The following is an 18,154-nucleotide window of genomic DNA, read 5'->3' as shown; positions in this document are numbered from 1 at the left end:
CAATGTGCATATAATGACATAACCATTCAAGTCAAGTTTTGAAACAAATTTTCATTAGGCAGTGTTTTACTTTTTAGCTTGAACAGTGACTACCCAAGTGTTCACTTGATGTGCTTGTGTTTTAGGCACTGTTCTTAGGTAGGTTACCTTTCAAATAAAAGGAAAAAACTGAAACAGAGATTGTGCCACAGAGCAGGTGGGGCTGGGGCTCAGGCGGGCCTTGGGGTTGGGGTCTCTACCTGTCCCGTCTTCCACATTCTCCACCTCCATGACTTCAGTGTTGATTCGACCCCGGAAGATATAGAGGGAGCCATTGATGGACTTGGTCCTCTTGGTGGATTTCTTGCCCCCGGTGACCCTGAAAGACAACAGGAAGTCAATAACGCCCATGTCTCAGAGCAGAGATACAGAAGGGCGTCCAGAGATGGGAGGCACTGCACTGAGCCCAGGAGCACGGGTTTTCAGCTGGTGGCTGGGTGACTTGAACAAGTCACTGACTTCTCCACCCCCAGCCACAGTTTCCCCAGCTGGAAAACAGGCTAGCCCTGTCAGCCTCACAGAGATGGCTGCTTTTCCACTAACAGGAGACACTGATGAGAAACTAACCAGAAGCGGCAGAAACCCATTCCTCTTGGCCAGAAAGTGGGCAGGGGCTCTCAGAGAGTCTAGCAAAGGGAAACTTCCTGAAATCAGACGAGAGAGGAAGGGTGCCTGGAGTAGGCAGTCAACCCAATCACCCACATCCACCTACCCACCATTCATTCCCTCACTCAGCAAAATGTGCCACTCACTCAGTCAGTCAACAAACATCTGAGTAGTGCTTCCTATGGAGACAATGCCAAGTTGGGGCCAAGGGGAGACACTCACCCATGCATTCAACAAGCACTCAGAGAACACCTGCTGGGTGCCAGGCACTCCTCCAGGTGCTGGGGCTGCAGGAGTGGATAAAACAAAGTCTCATCCTCCCATACAAGGAGGCCGGGGGCACAGAGACAGATGCCAAGCAGAGAAGTTGAACACGTGTTATGTCAGGAGTGCCAAACGTTTATTTTAACCAATAAAGTGGAGAATGAACTCTCAGGGCTGGAGGGCCAGTCTGTGGTACACACAGGCCCCTCTGCTCCACCAGGTGAGTGATGCTCCCAAATCTATTTGCCCAACGTGCACCTGTTACTGTATGGATTGCGTTAAGTGAGGACATATGCATGTGGAAAGAGACTTGTCTCTCCGAAAATTACGTTGACTGCTTTGGAAAGATCTGATAAAGGTAAGTTGTTTTTATGTTCAGAGTGAACGTCTGCTCAAAGAAGAGACCTTGGCTCTATATGAAAAGAATGTTTAATGAATGCAATGTGTATGTTTTTAATTCAAATAAAACACTTGAGGTTTGTAAAAAGAAGGAGGAGGAGGAGGAGGAGAGAGCAAGAAGATGGTTAGGGAGGGTGGGGGGGCAGGATTTCAGCTGGGACAGAGGAGGGAGAGGTGGTCAGGGGAGGCCTCACTGAAGAGGCTTTGGAGCAAAGCCCTAGGGAAGGTGAGGGAGGAACCTAGGAGGGTATCTGGAGAAGAGATTCCAGGCATGTTGCAAGAAGCAGCGAGCTGGCTGGTGGCTGCAGCTGAGTGGGCGAGGGCGAGTGTGGGGAAAGGGGTCTGAGCGGCCACGCGGGCCAGGTCCTGCGGGGTCCTGTGGGCAGGCATGAAGATCGGCTCCTCCCGTCAGTGTGAGACGGGGGCCGGCCGTGGAGAGCCTGAGCAGAGGAATAACATGATCTAAGTTATAAAGGACACTCCCGCCTGGCAACCTGCGGAGAAGGGACTGCAGGTGGGGTCAGGAGGGCACGGAGAGCACATTGGTTTGTGGGCGTCCTCTCTGTATCTATACATACCTATACGTGCGTGCATACATACGTGTCTCTGTAAACTTTTTATTAAATTATAAAGTCCAGGGATGCCTGGGCAACTCAGTTGGTTAAGCGTCTGACTTCGGCTCAGGTCATGATCTCATGGTTCACGAGTTCGAGCCTCGCGTCGGGCTCTGTGCTGACAGCTCGGAGCCTGGAGCCTGCTTCCGATTCTGTGTCTCCCTTGCTCTCTGCCCCTCCCCCGCGTGTGCTCTGTCTCTCTCTTAAAAATAAATAAATGTTGAAAAAAGTTTAATTATAAAATCCATACAGGAAAAAATGCCCAAAGAACTATGTGGCTCCTTTCACTTTTACAGAGTGAGCACACGTCTACAATCATTTTAAACGACCCCAGAGCCCTCCGAGGCGCCCTCTCCCGGACACTTCCCCCTGCAAGGGTAACCAGCATTCTGACCTATGACCCTGTGGTTTCGCTTGGCCTGTTTAGAAGTTGCCATACATGGAATCACAAAGGGTGATGGTGACAGGTATCTGGGCTGCTTCCAGGTTGGTGCTGCTGTGACTGTTGGTGCACGTGTCTTATGAAGAATGCGTGTGCACATCCCTGTGGGTTATCTACATAGGGATCGAACTGCTGAGCCACAAGGAAGGCACACGAGCGGCTTCACGAGAGGATGCCAAGCTGTTTTCCAAAACAGCTGCACCAATTCTCCCCGCCTCAGTAGAGTGGGAACATTCCAGTGACTCCACATCCTCCGTATTTAACTTCCATTGTGGCCGTCCTGGTGGGCATGTAGTAGTGGCTCATTAAACCATTTCACTTGTACTTGCCCAATGAGTAATGAGGCTGAGCAAATTCAAGTTTATTGACCATGCGGTCCTGTGGGCCAGGGGCTTTTGTGACACAACTATCCCCTGAGTATTTTTCTGTTGGGTTCTCTTCTTCTTAATGATTTAGAGCAGGACTTGGCAAACTTTTTCTGAAAAGGGGCAGGTAGACAGTAAACATTTTCAGTTTTGTGAGCCACAAGGTCTATGTCAACTATTCGACTCTGCCCTTGCAGCATGAAAGCATCCACAGAGAATACCAAAACAAACGGGCATGGCTGTGTGCCAATAAAACTTTATTTGTAAAAATAGGCAGAGAGTCGGATTTGCTTTACGGGACTTCTCACTATATTTGGGGTGTGAGTCCCTTGTCGGTTTATATGGCAAAGATCCCTAGTCTATAGCTTATCTTTTTACTCTCCTCATGGTGTTTTTTTGATGAGCAATTCTTAATTTTAACATAATCCGTTGAACCTACTTTTCCTTTAGAATTACACTTTTTGTCCTATTTAAGAAATCTTTGCTTACTGTCATATCACAAAGATAGTGTCTATTCCTTCTTCTGGAAACCTCATGGTTTTACCCTGCACATCTGAATCTGTGATCCGTATGAAGTTGATTTTTTTGTATATTGTGTGAGCTAAGAGTCAAGACCCAACCCTCCCCCCCGCCCCCCCCGCACCGTTGGATATCAAACTGACCAAGCATCACTTATTGAACTGCACTGGCTTTTTCTGTTGACATTCAAATGAGCACGTCCACGGGGTTTTTGCTCCTGGACTCACCATTCCGTTCCACCAAACTATTTACTTCTACACAATCCTACACTGTCTTTTGTGTTTTTTTATTATTTTTTTATTTTTGAGAGAGAAAGAGAGAGACAGAGTGTGAGCAGGGGAGGGGCACAGAGAGAGGGAGACACAGAATCCGAAGCAGGCTCCAGGCTCTGAGCTGTCAGCACAGAGCCCGACGTGGGGCTCGAACTCATGAACCGTGAGATCATGACCTGAGCCGAAGTCAACACTTAACCAATCGAGCCACCCAGGCGCCCACAATACTTAACTACACTGTCTTAATTACTGCGGCTATGGAGTAAGCCTGGCTATCAGCAGTACAAGTCCCCTGGCTTTGTCCATTTTCAAAGTTGTCATAGTTATTTTGTGTTTCCATGTAAATTTTCAGTCATTTAGGGGCACCCAGGTGACTCAGTAGGTTAAGCGTCTGACTCTTGCTGATGACGTGGGTGTGGGGTGAGGCAGGCCAGCACCAAGATCAACTAAGATCCCGGCCTGGGCTCCTGGGCAACTGGTAGTGCCATCCACTCAGAATGAGGAAGACGCCAGGAGGAAAGGGTCTGGGGCAGGAGTTGTGATGAAAATGAACAGCTTGCTTTAGACACAGTTTCAACGTGAGCCGTGTCCCGGAGGGACACCTGGATGAAGACAGACTGGGATTTCTTCTCCTTTACATACATAAGCCAGCCGTTACCTGTTTTCTCTCACTTCATCTACAAAAACAATCCCATCAGATGGGGGCTACTTTTGGCCCCATTTCACAGATGGGAAAACAGAGGCACAAAGAGCTGACATAACTTGCCCGGGGCCACGCGACTACTAAGTGGCAGGGCCTCTGTGTCCTTAAGCACTACATGCTGCTGCCATCTCTGAGACACTAGATAAGCTTTTGAGATGTTAGAGATTTAGCTCTCCTCCTCCCGGGGTCTCAGTTTCCCGTGCTGAAGAATGGGGAAGCGGGCTCTTCGAACACTCTGCCGCTTCTGACACACCCAGGGAGCCTCTACTTTTGAATTAGGCCAGAAGCACTCTGAGTCGGAGACCTTCCCTGACCCGAGTCCCGGACGGGCGGTGCCCCGTGTGACCCAGGCGGAGAAAACACAGTCGGCAGACACCTGGCGGCAGGAGGCGCTTCCTGTGACCACGTCAGTGGGGCCGAGGGTTCCATCCACCCCTGCCCGATCCCTCGGGGACGACTTGGAGCCCGGCCCTCTGGCTCCCCATCCAGAGGCAGGAATGCTGGCCGCCTGCCACCTTCTCCCAGGAGACAGATGTGCCCTTTCCCCCCCAGCCAGCCTGGCTCGCTCCAGAACTGAGGCAGGGAACGGCCCTAAAAGAGCTCATCTCACGCCCGCCACAGGGCTGGCCCTAGAAGGCCCACTGGGGATCCAGCACCAGCAGAATCGGCTGCTATTGCTCTGACAGGTGTGGCCATGCCCACGGGGGGAAGGGCCTCACTCGGGCAGCCAAAGGCCGAGCAAACTCAGCCAAAGCCGGAGCGGGTCACACGGGCCTGAAGGGACATTGTGTTTTCTAAACCCCAGCGTTCTGGGAAAAGTGCCTGCTTCGGACAGCCTGGGGCAGCTGGCAGGGGGGGCGGAGGACTCTCGGGATGGCCCCGGTGAGGACAGGAGGGAAGCAAAGAGGAAGGAAATGGGGGCGTTAATGGGGGGCGGGGGGCAGACACAGACAGACCTGACCGAGCGGGCGACACGGGAGAGGGTGAAAGAGGGAGACCAAGGCCTTTAACCAGAAGGATCAACCCCGCACGGGGAGGAAGGGTGGGAGGGGAAGGGGCCTGTGGCGAAGAACCTTCACTGCCTCGTGCTGCACCTGTGAGTGGACAGGAACCCAACACACATGGAGGTAAGTGAACAGTAACCCCCATTTTGCACGCTTACTAAGCACACCTGCTCTTCACAGTGGCTCTTGGAGATACATACGATAAGTCACCCTATTTTACAGATGAGGGAACTGAGGCAGACAGAGGCAGAGTCACAGAGCTACAGAAACGTGAACAGGAATTCAAATGTAAGGAGCGTGGCTCTAAACCAAACATTACTGTAAGAAGGGGGTTTATCATCCCCATTGTACAGAAGAGAAAACTGAGGCTCAGAGAGGTCAGGCTGGAGGAGAAAGAGAAGCCCACATACACGCATGGAACGCCATCATTCATCCTATGGAAAGGTTCCTCACCACAATCTTAGGAGGCCAGCAGAAACAGACAAGGAAAGTGAGGCTCAGGGACAGTAAGTGACGTGCCTAGAACCACAAAGAAAGGGAGAGGCAAGGCTGACAGTAGGGCCCAGGGTCTGGACCTCCCCTCAGCCTGAGCTTGTACTAAAGGAGAAAGAAGCCTCTGGAAAGTCACTGTTTCATCCCTAAAACAAAGTAACAGGTAGGAGGATTCAAAAGGGCTGGGTTGAGACAGTCTTCAAAAAACCTGAAAGACAGCCTCTCAGTCCACCAATCTACCCAGCCAGCCAGCCAGCCAGCCACTCGTGCCCCACACCCCTCTATCTCCCAACTCTTCCTCTCTCCAACCATCCACCCACCCATCCACCCACTCGGTCATCCAATTACCCAACCCTCCATCTCAAAATCCAACCACCCCAGCAACTCAACCAACCATCCAACCAACCATCCATCCATCCACCTACCTGACCATCTCCCATTTGATGACCATCCCTCCATCTACCCACCTGCTTAACTCGTACACGAAGGCCCCAACTCACCACTGAACACACCTCTGTCAACTCATCATGTCTTCATATCCACGTCTCCAACTACCCAGCTTTCTGTCCATCTCTCTCCATCCAGCCTTCCCCTTACACCTCCAACCACTCACCTTCTTCATTGCTCCTTCATCTACTCATGTATCCATCCACAAATCAATTCACACGTCCATCCACAATCCTTCCCACCTTCCTTCAACCACCATCCACTCATCCTCCAAACCCCCCACCTGTGCACCTATCCCTCCTCCCATCGGCTCACACATGCCATCATTCACATTTGCGATCATACATTCATCTGTATGTGTCTATACCACTCACCCACCCATCCATTCACTCCAGTGAAAGATACAAGGATGGCAAAGGTACTATCCTTTCCCTCAAAAAGCTTAACAGTGCAAGAGCCTTCTGCCCTTGAGTCTCCCACCTCTGGGTCTCAGAATCACAGGGTGTTAGTGCCACAAAGAATCTCCAAATTTCTACCACCATCTAGACCAATATGGCAGCCATCTGTCCAATATGGCAGCCACAAGCCACATGGGGCAACTGAGCACTTGAAACAAGGCTAGGACAAATCAAGACATGCTGTAAGTTTAAGATATGCAATAGATTTTGAACCCTTAATGTACCAAAAAAAAAAAAAAAAAAAAAAAAAGGATGCAAAATACCTCTATAATTTCCAAAAACTGATTACATGTTGGTTATATACATGAAAATGATAATATTTAGAGATACGTTGGGAAAAACAAAATACATTATTTAAATTCATTTTGCCCGTTCCTTTTTGCTTTTTTTAACGTGGCTACTAGAAAATTTTAATTAACACATGTGGCTCACCTTATATTTCTATTAGACAGTGCTCATCGAGAACAAGCCCCTCAGCTGAGAAAAGGGATGCCAGGAGAGGAAAGTGACAAGCCTAAGGTGTCCCTTGAGAAAGTGTCAGGGTCCCACCCAATCCCTGCCTCCAGGCCCACCTGGGCAGCCCCGCCCCCAACCTCCCCAGCAGCTCACCTGGATTTCCTCTTGCAATAGACGAGGAGGTTGTCAAAGAGGAAGAAGGCCCTCTCCTGGATGTTGCCCGCAGAGATTTTTAACAAGGTGCCTTGTAGGAGGAGCTGGGTACAGATGTCCGTGAGGTTAGAGCCCTGGGAGGGTGACAAGGGGCACAGGGAATGAGCTGGCCAATCCAGGAGAACACCCTTCCTTCCCAGGGACAGAGCCTACCACATCCATCACACCCTGAACTCTAAGTGCACCATTGCAGGCAAATCTGTCAGCAGACAGAAAATCTGGTCCGATCGATGGCTTCTATCTGTCGAACACGCCAGAACAATACCAGGAAGAGCATCATCAAGATGCCCATTTCACAGAAGAGAGTCCTGGGCTCAGGGAGGGGAAATGACCCACCCGGCCCCAGTTGGCATCTGGTTTTATTTCGGTTCAGTTCTTGTTTGGGGTTTGGGCGGGGGGGAGAGGGGTGGGTTGTTTGTTGTTTTATTTTTGCCTATCCCTTCCTCATTAGGTCTTGACTTGTTATTGTATCCCCCCCACTAGAATGCCACTTCTGTAAGGACAGAAAGCATTACCAACATTACCAAGCATTTGCCACCGGTTCCCAAGCACCCGTAACACTCTCGAGCACACAGCAGGTGCTCAGGAAATGCCTGTAGAGCAGGTGATAAACACAGCGCGAACATCAGCTGCAGACATGACGACAGATGGAGACCGTTCCCAACCTCTAGCCGGCCATCTATGCTAAGTGACGGGGAGGCTAAGACGCTAAGTGTGCGTGAGGTTCACTGAACCTCTGTGAGGTTCCAGGCGGTGGCGTCAGCAAAGGAACTGGGGGGACGACACAGGTTTGTCGGGAGCTCGGGGAGGCCCAAGGACCGTGGCACGGAGCGCCCACAGTGCTGAACGAGAGGAAGCTGGAAACACACCTGGGAGGGCACAGGACGCCAGCTGTCCATGCTCCTCGTCGAGCAAGCACAGGAATGGAGTTTAGCCGACACTGACTGACAGATTCGGTTTCGGCCGCAGACTCCATTTCCCAGCATCCCTTGTTCCAGCTGCGGTCATGTGACTAAATCATGGCCAGTGTGCCCCACTTTTACACTATTCCCTTGAAAGGAGAGAGCTTGCTCTCCTCTTCTTCCCTTGGCTCTTGCCACGGGCTGGCAGACAGCCATGGCGGTGGGAGTATGCCGTAGCAGATGGCAGAGAAAGAAGCTGGAAGGAACCCGGGTCCACACGGAGCAGAGCCGCCCCGTCTGCTACAGAGGAAGAATCTTCTCCCTCACTCATGCCATCATCTCTCCGTTCAGCAGCCAGCCCTGTACTAGAACCAGTACGTTAAGGTAAGGACCAGGCCCCATTGATAGGCTGGCAACAGCAATGACACGGAGGCCTGAGGGCTACCACACAAGAGTGGGGTCCAGGGAGGTTCGTCTGACGAGACCTGCGGATTACAGTGACCGGAGACTGAGACGTGATGCCGTCTCCGCCCAGAGATGAACTGGAGAAAGAAAGGGGGAGAATGGTTCACAAAGTCGCCTTCCCCAAACACTCAACACCCAGAACCAAGGAGTTCGTACCCCGGTGAGATGCGCTTACTCAGTTATTTCCAAGACCCAGTAAGGGGAACTGGTTCTAGAAACTCAGACATCAGGCTTTCTGCTCACCGCCCGCCGCAGTCTCTCCTGCTCCGTGCCCGCAGCCCGGCTGGGCACAGCAAACTCACCAGCCTGAAGTGCCAGAGACCCCTGTGGGGCCCCCTTGGGGTTCTGGAAAACCACCTTCCTGTGGTCAAGAGCTGGGCAGCCTAGGGCAGGAGCGAGCACCCGTTCACAGAAGTCACAGCACAGATGCCTACACTGCAGGCAGAAATCGGACTCCACACACAGCCACCCAGCGAGGTCGTGAGCCTGCCCCACCAGGCTCAGGGCCCCCGTGACGAAGAACCTTCTGGACCCCCAGTATCCTTGCAAACAGGGTGAGCGTGACTCCGGGGTGATGAGGCTCCATCAATGGCCTGCTGGGGGCACACAGCAGTTCGGCAGTTCCCGGAGACCACACGCCTCCCCGCCTCCCCTCACCCCACTCAGGCCCACCCACCAGCCCTTCCAGACTCCACAGGGGGATTTTATCTGCTTGTGTGTGACTCTGGGAACTGCCCCGACTGCAGGGCCCAGAAGCCCGACGTCACGCAGGCCTAGACCTGACCTCTTTGTCAACATCAAGGGACCACGGGGAGTCACTGAACCCAGCCTGGGAAGCTGCCCCCCCCCAGCCTTGACCAAAGACCACCTAGCAAATACACCTGAAATGCCAGGGACACTAGAGGGGGATGCCCCCTTCCACCCTAGCTTTGCCGAGAAGTCCAGCTGGCCCTCGGTCTCCCCAGGTCAGCTGGCCCTGACGCTCTCCTTGAATCTGGGTCAGGGGTGGTGCTGAAAATCAGATACACAGGAAGCAGCCTACACACCAAGGTGTCCACCAGTCAGGGCTAGGGGTCTACACAGTACAGACCCCACCGACAGAAGCACTGACACGTAGAGACGGGCAAAGCTCACCACGAGCCCACGACCATTCTGAGTGTTTTATACAAACCCAGTTAATCCTCAAGAAACTCTCACGTTACAGAGGAGGAAAGGGACACATGGCTGGTCGGCGAGCGAGCTGGGATCTGAACCAGACACGCTGGCCTGACTCTCCCACCCACCAGCCTCTACTACCCAGGGCAGGTGTCTGCCTCTTAGAAGGTAACCTGATAACCTGAAGGGCTTTCTATGCAACCGTTGGTCTAGAACAGGAGTCTCCAAAGGGGAGAGACCACAGCCCCTGGAGCACAAGGCATCGCAGGAAGGGTGAGAAGAACACAAGAGAACCTCTGGTTATGGTCTTTTTCTTTTCTTTTCTTTTCTTTAATAATAATTCCATGTTTCCTCCTGTTAACTCCTGTTTCCTTCTGTCCCCTCGTGGGTGACACGTTTCCAGAGCCAGGAAGCTGAGCGTGCCCAGTTTCTTTCTTATTAAGAACATGCATTTCTTTTTATTACCGTGAGCTTTACACAAAAGTCCGTGGGGGCGTGCATCCAGAGTGTCCCCTGCGGGAGGGTCAGCCCACAGCGGGTATGAGCTGCAGCTAAAGTTGCAGGATGCTTTTTCGAAGAAGGAGAAGACGAAGAAAGAAGAAAGAAGAAGAAAGAAATCCAGCTTTGCTGCCACAGCTCCTCTGGATGCTTACGGAGCATGCGCTCTGAGCCAAGGAAAGAGCACTGTTCTGAGCGCCGTGCATGTATCCACTCCCAAATCCTCAAGCGACCCGAGGGGGGGGGGGGGGACCACCACTATCCAGACTCTTCAGACGAGGAAACTGAGGACAAGGAACCCCCTCCCCGCAGTGAGCTGGCTCATTCACTCACTTCCGCATCACAACCTACTCCCATTTCCACGTCCTTAGTAAAACGGATTTATGGATTAACTTATCTGGTTTTAAGTAAACCAGTCTTGGACTTTTGAAAAGGACAAAGGATGGGGGGGGGGGGCGGGGTGGAACAGCTTTGGGAGATCAAACTGATGATGCAAGCCCAAACACACAGCAAGAAAGTAGCCAAGGAGAGATTCTCCCTCCTCCCAAAATGAGTCCCTTGCCAGCCAAATTCCAAGAGCTAAATGGCAGCCGTCTAACCAGATTGGCAAGAGGTCAGACAGAAAGATCAGTAATAATCAGGAAGATTATCAGAAGTAAAGATCTGTAACCACTGCCATTCACCGGCCCCCGAGGCTGTGACTACAGAGAGCAGGAAACCTTTGCAGGTAGCCTCACTGTTACACATGATTTTTTCTAGCTATGACATATTATTTTTATATCGCCTAAGGATCAAACTGCATTTAAAAAACCATCCTACCCGGCTGACTCCATCAGAAGAGCATGTGACTCTTCATCTCAGGGTCATGAGTTCAAGCCCCACGTTGGGTATAGAGATTACTTAAATAAACGTTATAACAACAACTTTCTACTACCGCACAGAAACCATGTTACTTTTTCTAAAGAGCATTCATATTCTGCATTTCACTCTAGCCTCAGGATGACACCAGGTGGTACCTTCAGAGACATTATTACTAAAATTAGGCAATCGGGGGCAAATAAGGTCGGGAGAGCACCACAAAGTCGCCTGAGGCAGGACAAAGTTACAGAGCTGGGTTTCCAAATCAAGTCCCCATGCCTCAGTTTCTTTATCTGTCCAATGGCAATAATCATACCACCTCCCCTTAGTATCGGAAACATGTAACAGGGGCTCAGTAATTGCCACTGGTTATTCACTCCAGCTCACTTTATTTCCTACTGTGCTAAGAAACAGCGATCAAAATAAGGACCACTCTCAAATTGTAGATTTTTCAGGGTCTAAAAGGGCCCCAAAGACCCTTAGTTCTTATTTCCCGAGGCCCTGACCAGAAGCCGACATCTAGAAATCACTTCTGCTCTGGCTGCCAAAATGCTTGCTCAATACTCCTCTCCACAGGGACGCATGTGAGAAATGTCTTTTTCAGCTGGTTTCCAGGAAACTCTCTGCCTCCCAGAAGAACTGCTATCTTCCTTTTTTGAAAATAAATATTGAGTAACTTATGTCTCCTGCTCTCTTCACCTTGGCCGTCAGGAAGCTCAAAGCCCAAAGAGGCTTAAGTACATCCTCTCTACCAGCTCTGTAGCTTAGCATATTTGCTGACAGCGGCCATGTGACCTACTGGTCAAGGAGACGAAAGGAGAAGTCTCTTCGGGGCTTCTGGGAAAGGCTTCCCTCCACTGAGGAGAAGAGTTCCCTCTCACTGCCCCGGCCATGCCCCTGTCTCCTCCTGCTTGGAAACGGGAGCTCCTGGAGCTACTGCTCTCATGGAACCAGGAGGGGAAGGCAAGAGACAGAACGGGAGCTCTGGCATCACGGGGCTGAAACAAGGCCTAAGACAACACACCCTAACTGGCACACCTTTCTGGCAATTTGCATTGTAGGAAATAGAAACCGAGCTACATATTTTTGTTAACGTTTATTCATTTTTGGGGGGGGGGAGGGGCAGAGAGAGAGGGAGACACAGAATCCGAAACAGGCTCCATGCTCTGAGCGGTCAGCACAGAGCCCGTTGCGGGGCTCGAACCCACGAACCGTGAGATCGTGACCTGAGCCGAAGTCGGACGCTCGACCGACTGAGCCCCCCAGGCGCGCCTAGGCTACATACTTTAAGCAGAAAGAGATAAGGGGCTTACTCAATCTTCAGATGGTCTACAGGAAGCAGGAACCCAAACCGGGGCTCCCAGAAAACCAACAACACTGCACAGCCGGCCTCTGCCCCAGCTGGGAGACGGGAGGTCACACGCCATCTGCCCGAGCTGGTACCACAGGAGAACACCACCCTGCTGCGTCCAGGCCTCGGGAGCTGCTGCTCAACTGTCAGCTGCAAAGCCATCACCTGCCTGCTGCACGTGCACCACCGCCAGCCAGCGGATGTCCCGTGCCTCTTTGACACCCAGGAAGCTGCGACCCGGCCCCTCTGCTAAGATGCTAATGCAGACAGCCCAGCCCCACCACAGCTGGGCTTTGTGGCAAAGACAGCACAGGGGTGGCTTGTGTCCCACCCCAGCTTCTCAATCTCAAGCGGCTGGATCCGATTTTGGCCATTCACGTCACAAACCTAACCTACAAGGGCGACTGGGAAACGCAGCCCTTTGTTCTCTGGCTTCGGCGGGAAAGGAAGGCCCAGCGGAAGGGGGTTGGGCGGCCAGCGCTAATCCACGATACCCGCCTCCTCCCCGAACCCCTTCTCCACAGCCAGACTCTCACATTCGGGATTCCCGACCACGGGGAAAAGAAGCGGAAAAATCCCAAACGTAGCAAGTGCCAGGAAACCCACAGGGTGTGAGGCACACGATCCAGAGAACAATCTAGAAGCATTTCATCTTTGCTTTTGATCTTCCGTTCCAGCTGTATTTACTCTGATATTTTTTATGTATCCAGCTTTTTCCATGTCCTTCAACAGATTTGTAGGAAATCTCTAATAATCCAAGGGAGACACAGAGGCTTAAGTGAATAAATGAGGCACCATGAGAAGGTTTCAAGACCCCATGCCCTCGTCGGCGTGACGGGAGTATTAGCAACACCCACCCTGTACGGAGGGCCTGTCACGTGCCAGGAACAGATGAGGAAACTGAAGTTCAGAGGGCTTAAGCCATTTGCCTGAAGTCGCCCAGCAGGGGAGGGTCAAAGCCAGAATTCTGTCCTGGAGCCGAGCCTTAAACACTACCCTGCACCTTGGCACCAAAAGCCCCGAGGCCTATGGACACCGGGCAGACACGGCAACACGTGAAGGAGAGAGACTGGGGAGCAACGGGGAGAGGGGGGGACTGAGGAAAACTGGAGCTTCTAGAGGCTGCTGTCGTGGAACCTTGAAATCGAGGCTCTTATGGGGGCTCAACCGGAAAACAATTAAACTGTTTGCTTTTCTTTTCAACAAACACCACGTGAGCCCAACAACATGCGCCCTCCAGGCTGAACGTGGTGTCCACCCGCCGTCTATACCCGCAGCTGTGCGCACCCCCCCCCCCTGCCGCCGCCTCGGGCCCCGCTGGAGCCCAGGAGGCCACCTGCCCCAGACGCACCTCCCAGCCTTCGATGTGGGACTGCAGCTGCTCCAAGGCCTCCAGCTTTTCCATCTGCCGCTTGGTCTCGTTGATGTTAGAGCAGACGGTCTTCATGGCCTGCAGGGCGCTCTGGACCGCGGGGTGGTCGGGGTGCTTGCCGGGGGTCCTCTTGGCGAGCTCCTGGGGGGAGGTGGGGACAGGGATGAGGCACACCAACCCAACCCGCAGGGGACCAAACACGGCGTCCATGTCACCTGGCCCTGAGCCAAATCCCAGCAACGCTTGGTACAAACTGGGTGTCCTGGGGCCGGGGAACATCATTCATTCATTGACTCATTCATTCATTCATTCAATGTCCCCTGAGCGCCTTCTTCATTTGTCACCAGAGGAAAATTCCTCACCTGGCAGGTATTACATTCTAGTAGAGGAGATGAGCCCAAATGAAGAGAAATGGCATGTACAAAACACTGTCAGGTGGTGATAAATACCAGGAAGGCAAATCCGAATGACGGGCTAGAAGGTCTGGGGAAGGGAAGTGTTCTTTCAAATGGGGAGATCAGGGAGGCCTCTCAGAGGAGGTGACATCTGAACAGAGACTCCGGATCAAGCAAGGGAGGGAATCCTGCCAAACTCCTGGGGAAGACCGTGCCACACAGAGGGTACAGCTAACGCAAAGGATCTGAGGTCTGAGCATACGGGACACGTCATGAGGAAGAGTGAGGAGGGCACGTGGCTGGAGGAGAGTAAATGAGAAAGAAAGGAAAAGAGAGAAAAAACAGACAAGACAGAGATCAGGAGGTCAGAGAGGCAGCCACACATACTGACCCCACCAAGCCCCAGTTTTCTCAGCTGTTGAATAATATAAAAACATCCCACCCAGGGCAGCCTCCTCACTGTTCCTCAGACACAGTCCTGCCACAGGGCCTTTGCACTAACTATGCCCTCTATCTGGCAGACTCTTCCCCGGGCTACCTGTACGGCCCCCTTCCTCACCTTCTCCTGGTCTCTGCTCAAAGGTCACCCTCGCAGCCCATCACCTGGTCCTTACCAACCATCTTGGCCTGAAATATTTCTGCTCCACAGCAACACGACAACTCTACAAACACGTTCATTTCCTATTCGTCCACTGACTGTCTCCCCCAGCAGAGTGGCAGTCCCACAGAGGTAGGGCTCTGGGCCGTTTTGTCCACTGTGCACCTAGCACCTGGGATGAAGCCTTCCACGTAACAGGGACTCCACAGCAGTTGGGGAACGAATAAACGGCCTTAAAACCCTCCGATGGTGCAGCACCAGCCAGAACCCTCTCCTGGAGGGAATCAGGAAGACTCCCGGGAATTTGCCAAGAGAAGAACACGCTCACTGTGGGGTTCGCTGGTTTCCAGGGCTGCCCGCCTCCTCCCCCCACCGCTCGCCGCCCATAGAGGTTCTTCACGTGCCAGCTCTGCGCGGTACGTGTCCCAACTCCGGGAAACACGCCAGCCCCCGGCCATCGGGGCACTGAGGGAACAGCAACAAACAAAACAGGCCTAAACCCCTGCCCTGGCCAAGCCGACGCCCTAATGAGGAGTCAGAAAAAATCAATCCGTACACCAGGAGTCACAGAACAGAATGTGAGCTAGGGAGAGGGACTGTGAAGAAAAATTAAAACAGGGTGAAGGGACAGAGAATGGCAGAGGTGTTTCTTCTGCTATAGCTGGGGTGGTCAGACAAGGCCTCTCCACGGAGGGGACAAGTGAGCAACAGAGCCCTGACGAGATGAGAGAGCGAGCCTCAGGATATCTAAGGTAATGATGTCCCTGAGGAAATTGCAAGTGCAAAGGCCCTGGGGCAGGAACCTGTTGTGTTCAGAGGGTGGCAAGGGGACAGACGTGGCTGGAGCAGAGTGAGAGGGATGGGAGAAGAAGCAGAGGGGGTCAGAGAGAAATACAGATTAACTGTGTGACACCTTACAGGTGTCAGTGAGGAGGAATCTGGATTTAAATGTGAGTGACAGGGAGCTGCTAGAGGGTTTTGAGGGAAAATGACGTGAACTGGCTCAGACTTACCTGCTGAGTTGAGAAGAGACAGTGGGGCACAAGGGCAGGGGCAGGAAGACCCAGTGGGGGCTGTGGCAGGGGCCCAGGGAGCAGCTAGAAGGGCTGAACTCAAGAAAGAGTCCAAAGGCAGAGCCAATGGGGCCTCCTAATAGACTGGACGTAGGGTGAGCCAGAGACAGCTTGGGTTTGGCCTGAGCAACCAGAAAAAAGAGGCCATTTATGGAAATGGGGACAAGGGGGTGGCAGGGCGGGGAGACCAGTCTGGGGGAAGGGGAGAGCCAAGCATTTCGTTTTGGGCACGTCAGATAGGAGACGCCTGTCTGACGTCCAAGTAGGGAAGCTGAGTGGGCAGGAGAACAGGTCTGGAATTTGGCCGACAGGTCCAGGCTGCAAGTTGGACACAGAGATGGGATTCACAGCCCTGGGAATGTCCACAAAATACTTGTACATGGATGTTCACGGCAGCTTTGTTCGTAACGGCCAGAAAGTGCAAACGACCCAAATGTTCGTTAGTGAATGAATGGATAAAATGTGGTTCTATACAGCGGAATGTTATTCATCTAAAAAGGGAACGAAGTTATGATTCAGGCTGCAGTGTGGGTGAGCCTGGAAAGCACTGTGCTAAGGAAGAGAAGCCAGACACAAGAGGCTGCATATTCTAGGATTCCATCGAAAAGAAAGGTCCAGAGCAGGCAAATCCACAGAGACCGGAAGTAGATGAGTGGTTGCCAGGGGCTGAGGGAAAGCGGAGTGACTGTTAATGGGTCTGGAGTTTCTTTGGAGGGTGATGAAAATAGTCTAAAATTATCATGATGAAGGTTACACAAATTTTGAATACATTTTTTTTTGTTTCTTTAAAGGCCACAAAGTGGATGAGGCCACTCCAGGAGCAAGTCTAGAGAGAGAAAAGGCCCAAAGACTGAGCCCTGGGCCCACTTGTGATTGGAGGTCCGAAAGGTGAGTCACCAGCTAAGGAAGTGGAGGGGAAAGGGCCAAGGACATAGGAGGCAAAGGAGAACGGGGGGGGCGCTGGAGTGGCAGCTGCCCCCTTTTGGGCTGAAGGGCCCGTCCAGCTTGCCCTGCACCTGCCTTGACCCGTCTCCATTATGCACCAGGTCCAGTCTGACTGGAGATGGGCAGGGACACGTTCACCACTGGGGGTCCTGAGCCACGCCAGCAGCTGGTGCACAGTGGCCCAGTGAGATCTGTGCATCACCAGGAAACAACCGAAAGGGGCAGTGACAGTCAGCCTCCCCTCAGGCACCTGTCATTTGAGCACTAGGGGCATTACCCCAAACCTGAATCATTTCCCTGGAAACACTGATGGAAAACTCAACAAAGCCTAAAAATGCCAACTGTCTATCCTGAGCCTGGGCTGGAGGCTGAGATAGAATGTTCCGGCTATTCTTAGGCAATGTTCAACTTCAGCCTTTTTCGGGCTGCTCCCAATGAGGCTTTCAATCTCGCCTCTTCTGTCTTCCCACCCGGGCTCCTTGACCCTGTCTGCCTACTGGCTTCGGAGTTCAGCTCAAACAAGGGGGCTCAGAGGGCCACAGGGACATCTGTGAGGGCGTCAGCGTTGCAGGGGCCGGAGGAGGAAGCTTGAGGGTTTGGGCTCATGGCATCGTCTTTTAAAATCCGCTGGAAAATGTGACAGGAAGGAGGGACTCAGGAGGGGTATGAAGAGTCGTCCACAATCCCAGCTGTTCTCTGATGCAAACGTTCCAGCTGTGGGTGCCAGAGGCCAGGGCACAGAGCAATTCTGTCAGGCGGGGAGCATGGCACGTCCCCGCAGGAATCCAAGGGCCTGCTGGCTGGTCCCCGGTGCTATCTGCACTCCCGGTAAACACAGCTGGAGACCGAGGAAACGGGGCAAGTAAACAGCCATTTGGTCAGGACAGCAAACCCACAGCCAGGCTGCATCATCATTTCCTGTGGGCAGTTACTCTAGTTCTGTTCTTCTCCGTCTGCTCTCCTGGGAATCCAGAGCCCATAGATCCCACCAGACCAAACTGTGGCCCCTGGGGCCTCAGAAACGCCTGGGCCTCCCATTGCGAGCTTACAGTCCGCCCCCATACATAGGTCTAGCTCCACTGCTTGTTAAAATACGTTATGGAGGGGCGCCTGGGTGGCGCAGTCGGTTAAGCGTCCGACTTCAGCCAGGTCACGGTCTCGCGGTCTGTGAGTTCGAGCCCGGCGTCAGGCTCTGGGCTGATGGCTCAGAGCCTGGAGCCTGTTTCCTATTCTGTGTCTCCCTCTCTCT

The 18,154-nt window shown here is 52.6% G+C and overlaps 1 protein-coding gene across 1 annotated transcript in view; it reads right to left on the bottom strand.

Annotated features, from left to right (window-relative positions):
- Window positions 1–18,154, bottom strand: part of PREX1 (phosphatidylinositol-3,4,5-trisphosphate dependent Rac exchange factor 1) — a 184,040-nt gene that overhangs the window by 64,999 nt on the left and 100,887 nt on the right. The window contains exons 6-8 of the mRNA XM_043553726.1: window positions 13,874–14,035; window positions 7,234–7,367; window positions 240–358 (exon numbers count right to left, since the gene is read on the bottom strand). Of these exons, the coding sequence (XP_043409661.1) occupies window positions 240–358; window positions 7,234–7,367; window positions 13,874–14,035 (415 nt within the window). The remainder of the gene's footprint in view (window positions 1–239; window positions 359–7,233; window positions 7,368–13,873; window positions 14,036–18,154) is intronic.

Source organism: Prionailurus bengalensis, chromosome A3, assembly GCF_016509475.1.
Source record: "Prionailurus bengalensis isolate Pbe53 chromosome A3, Fcat_Pben_1.1_paternal_pri, whole genome shotgun sequence".
Lineage (NCBI taxonomy): Eukaryota > Metazoa > Chordata > Mammalia > Carnivora > Felidae > Prionailurus > Prionailurus bengalensis.
This window is presented reverse-complemented; position numbering and strand designations above follow the sequence as displayed.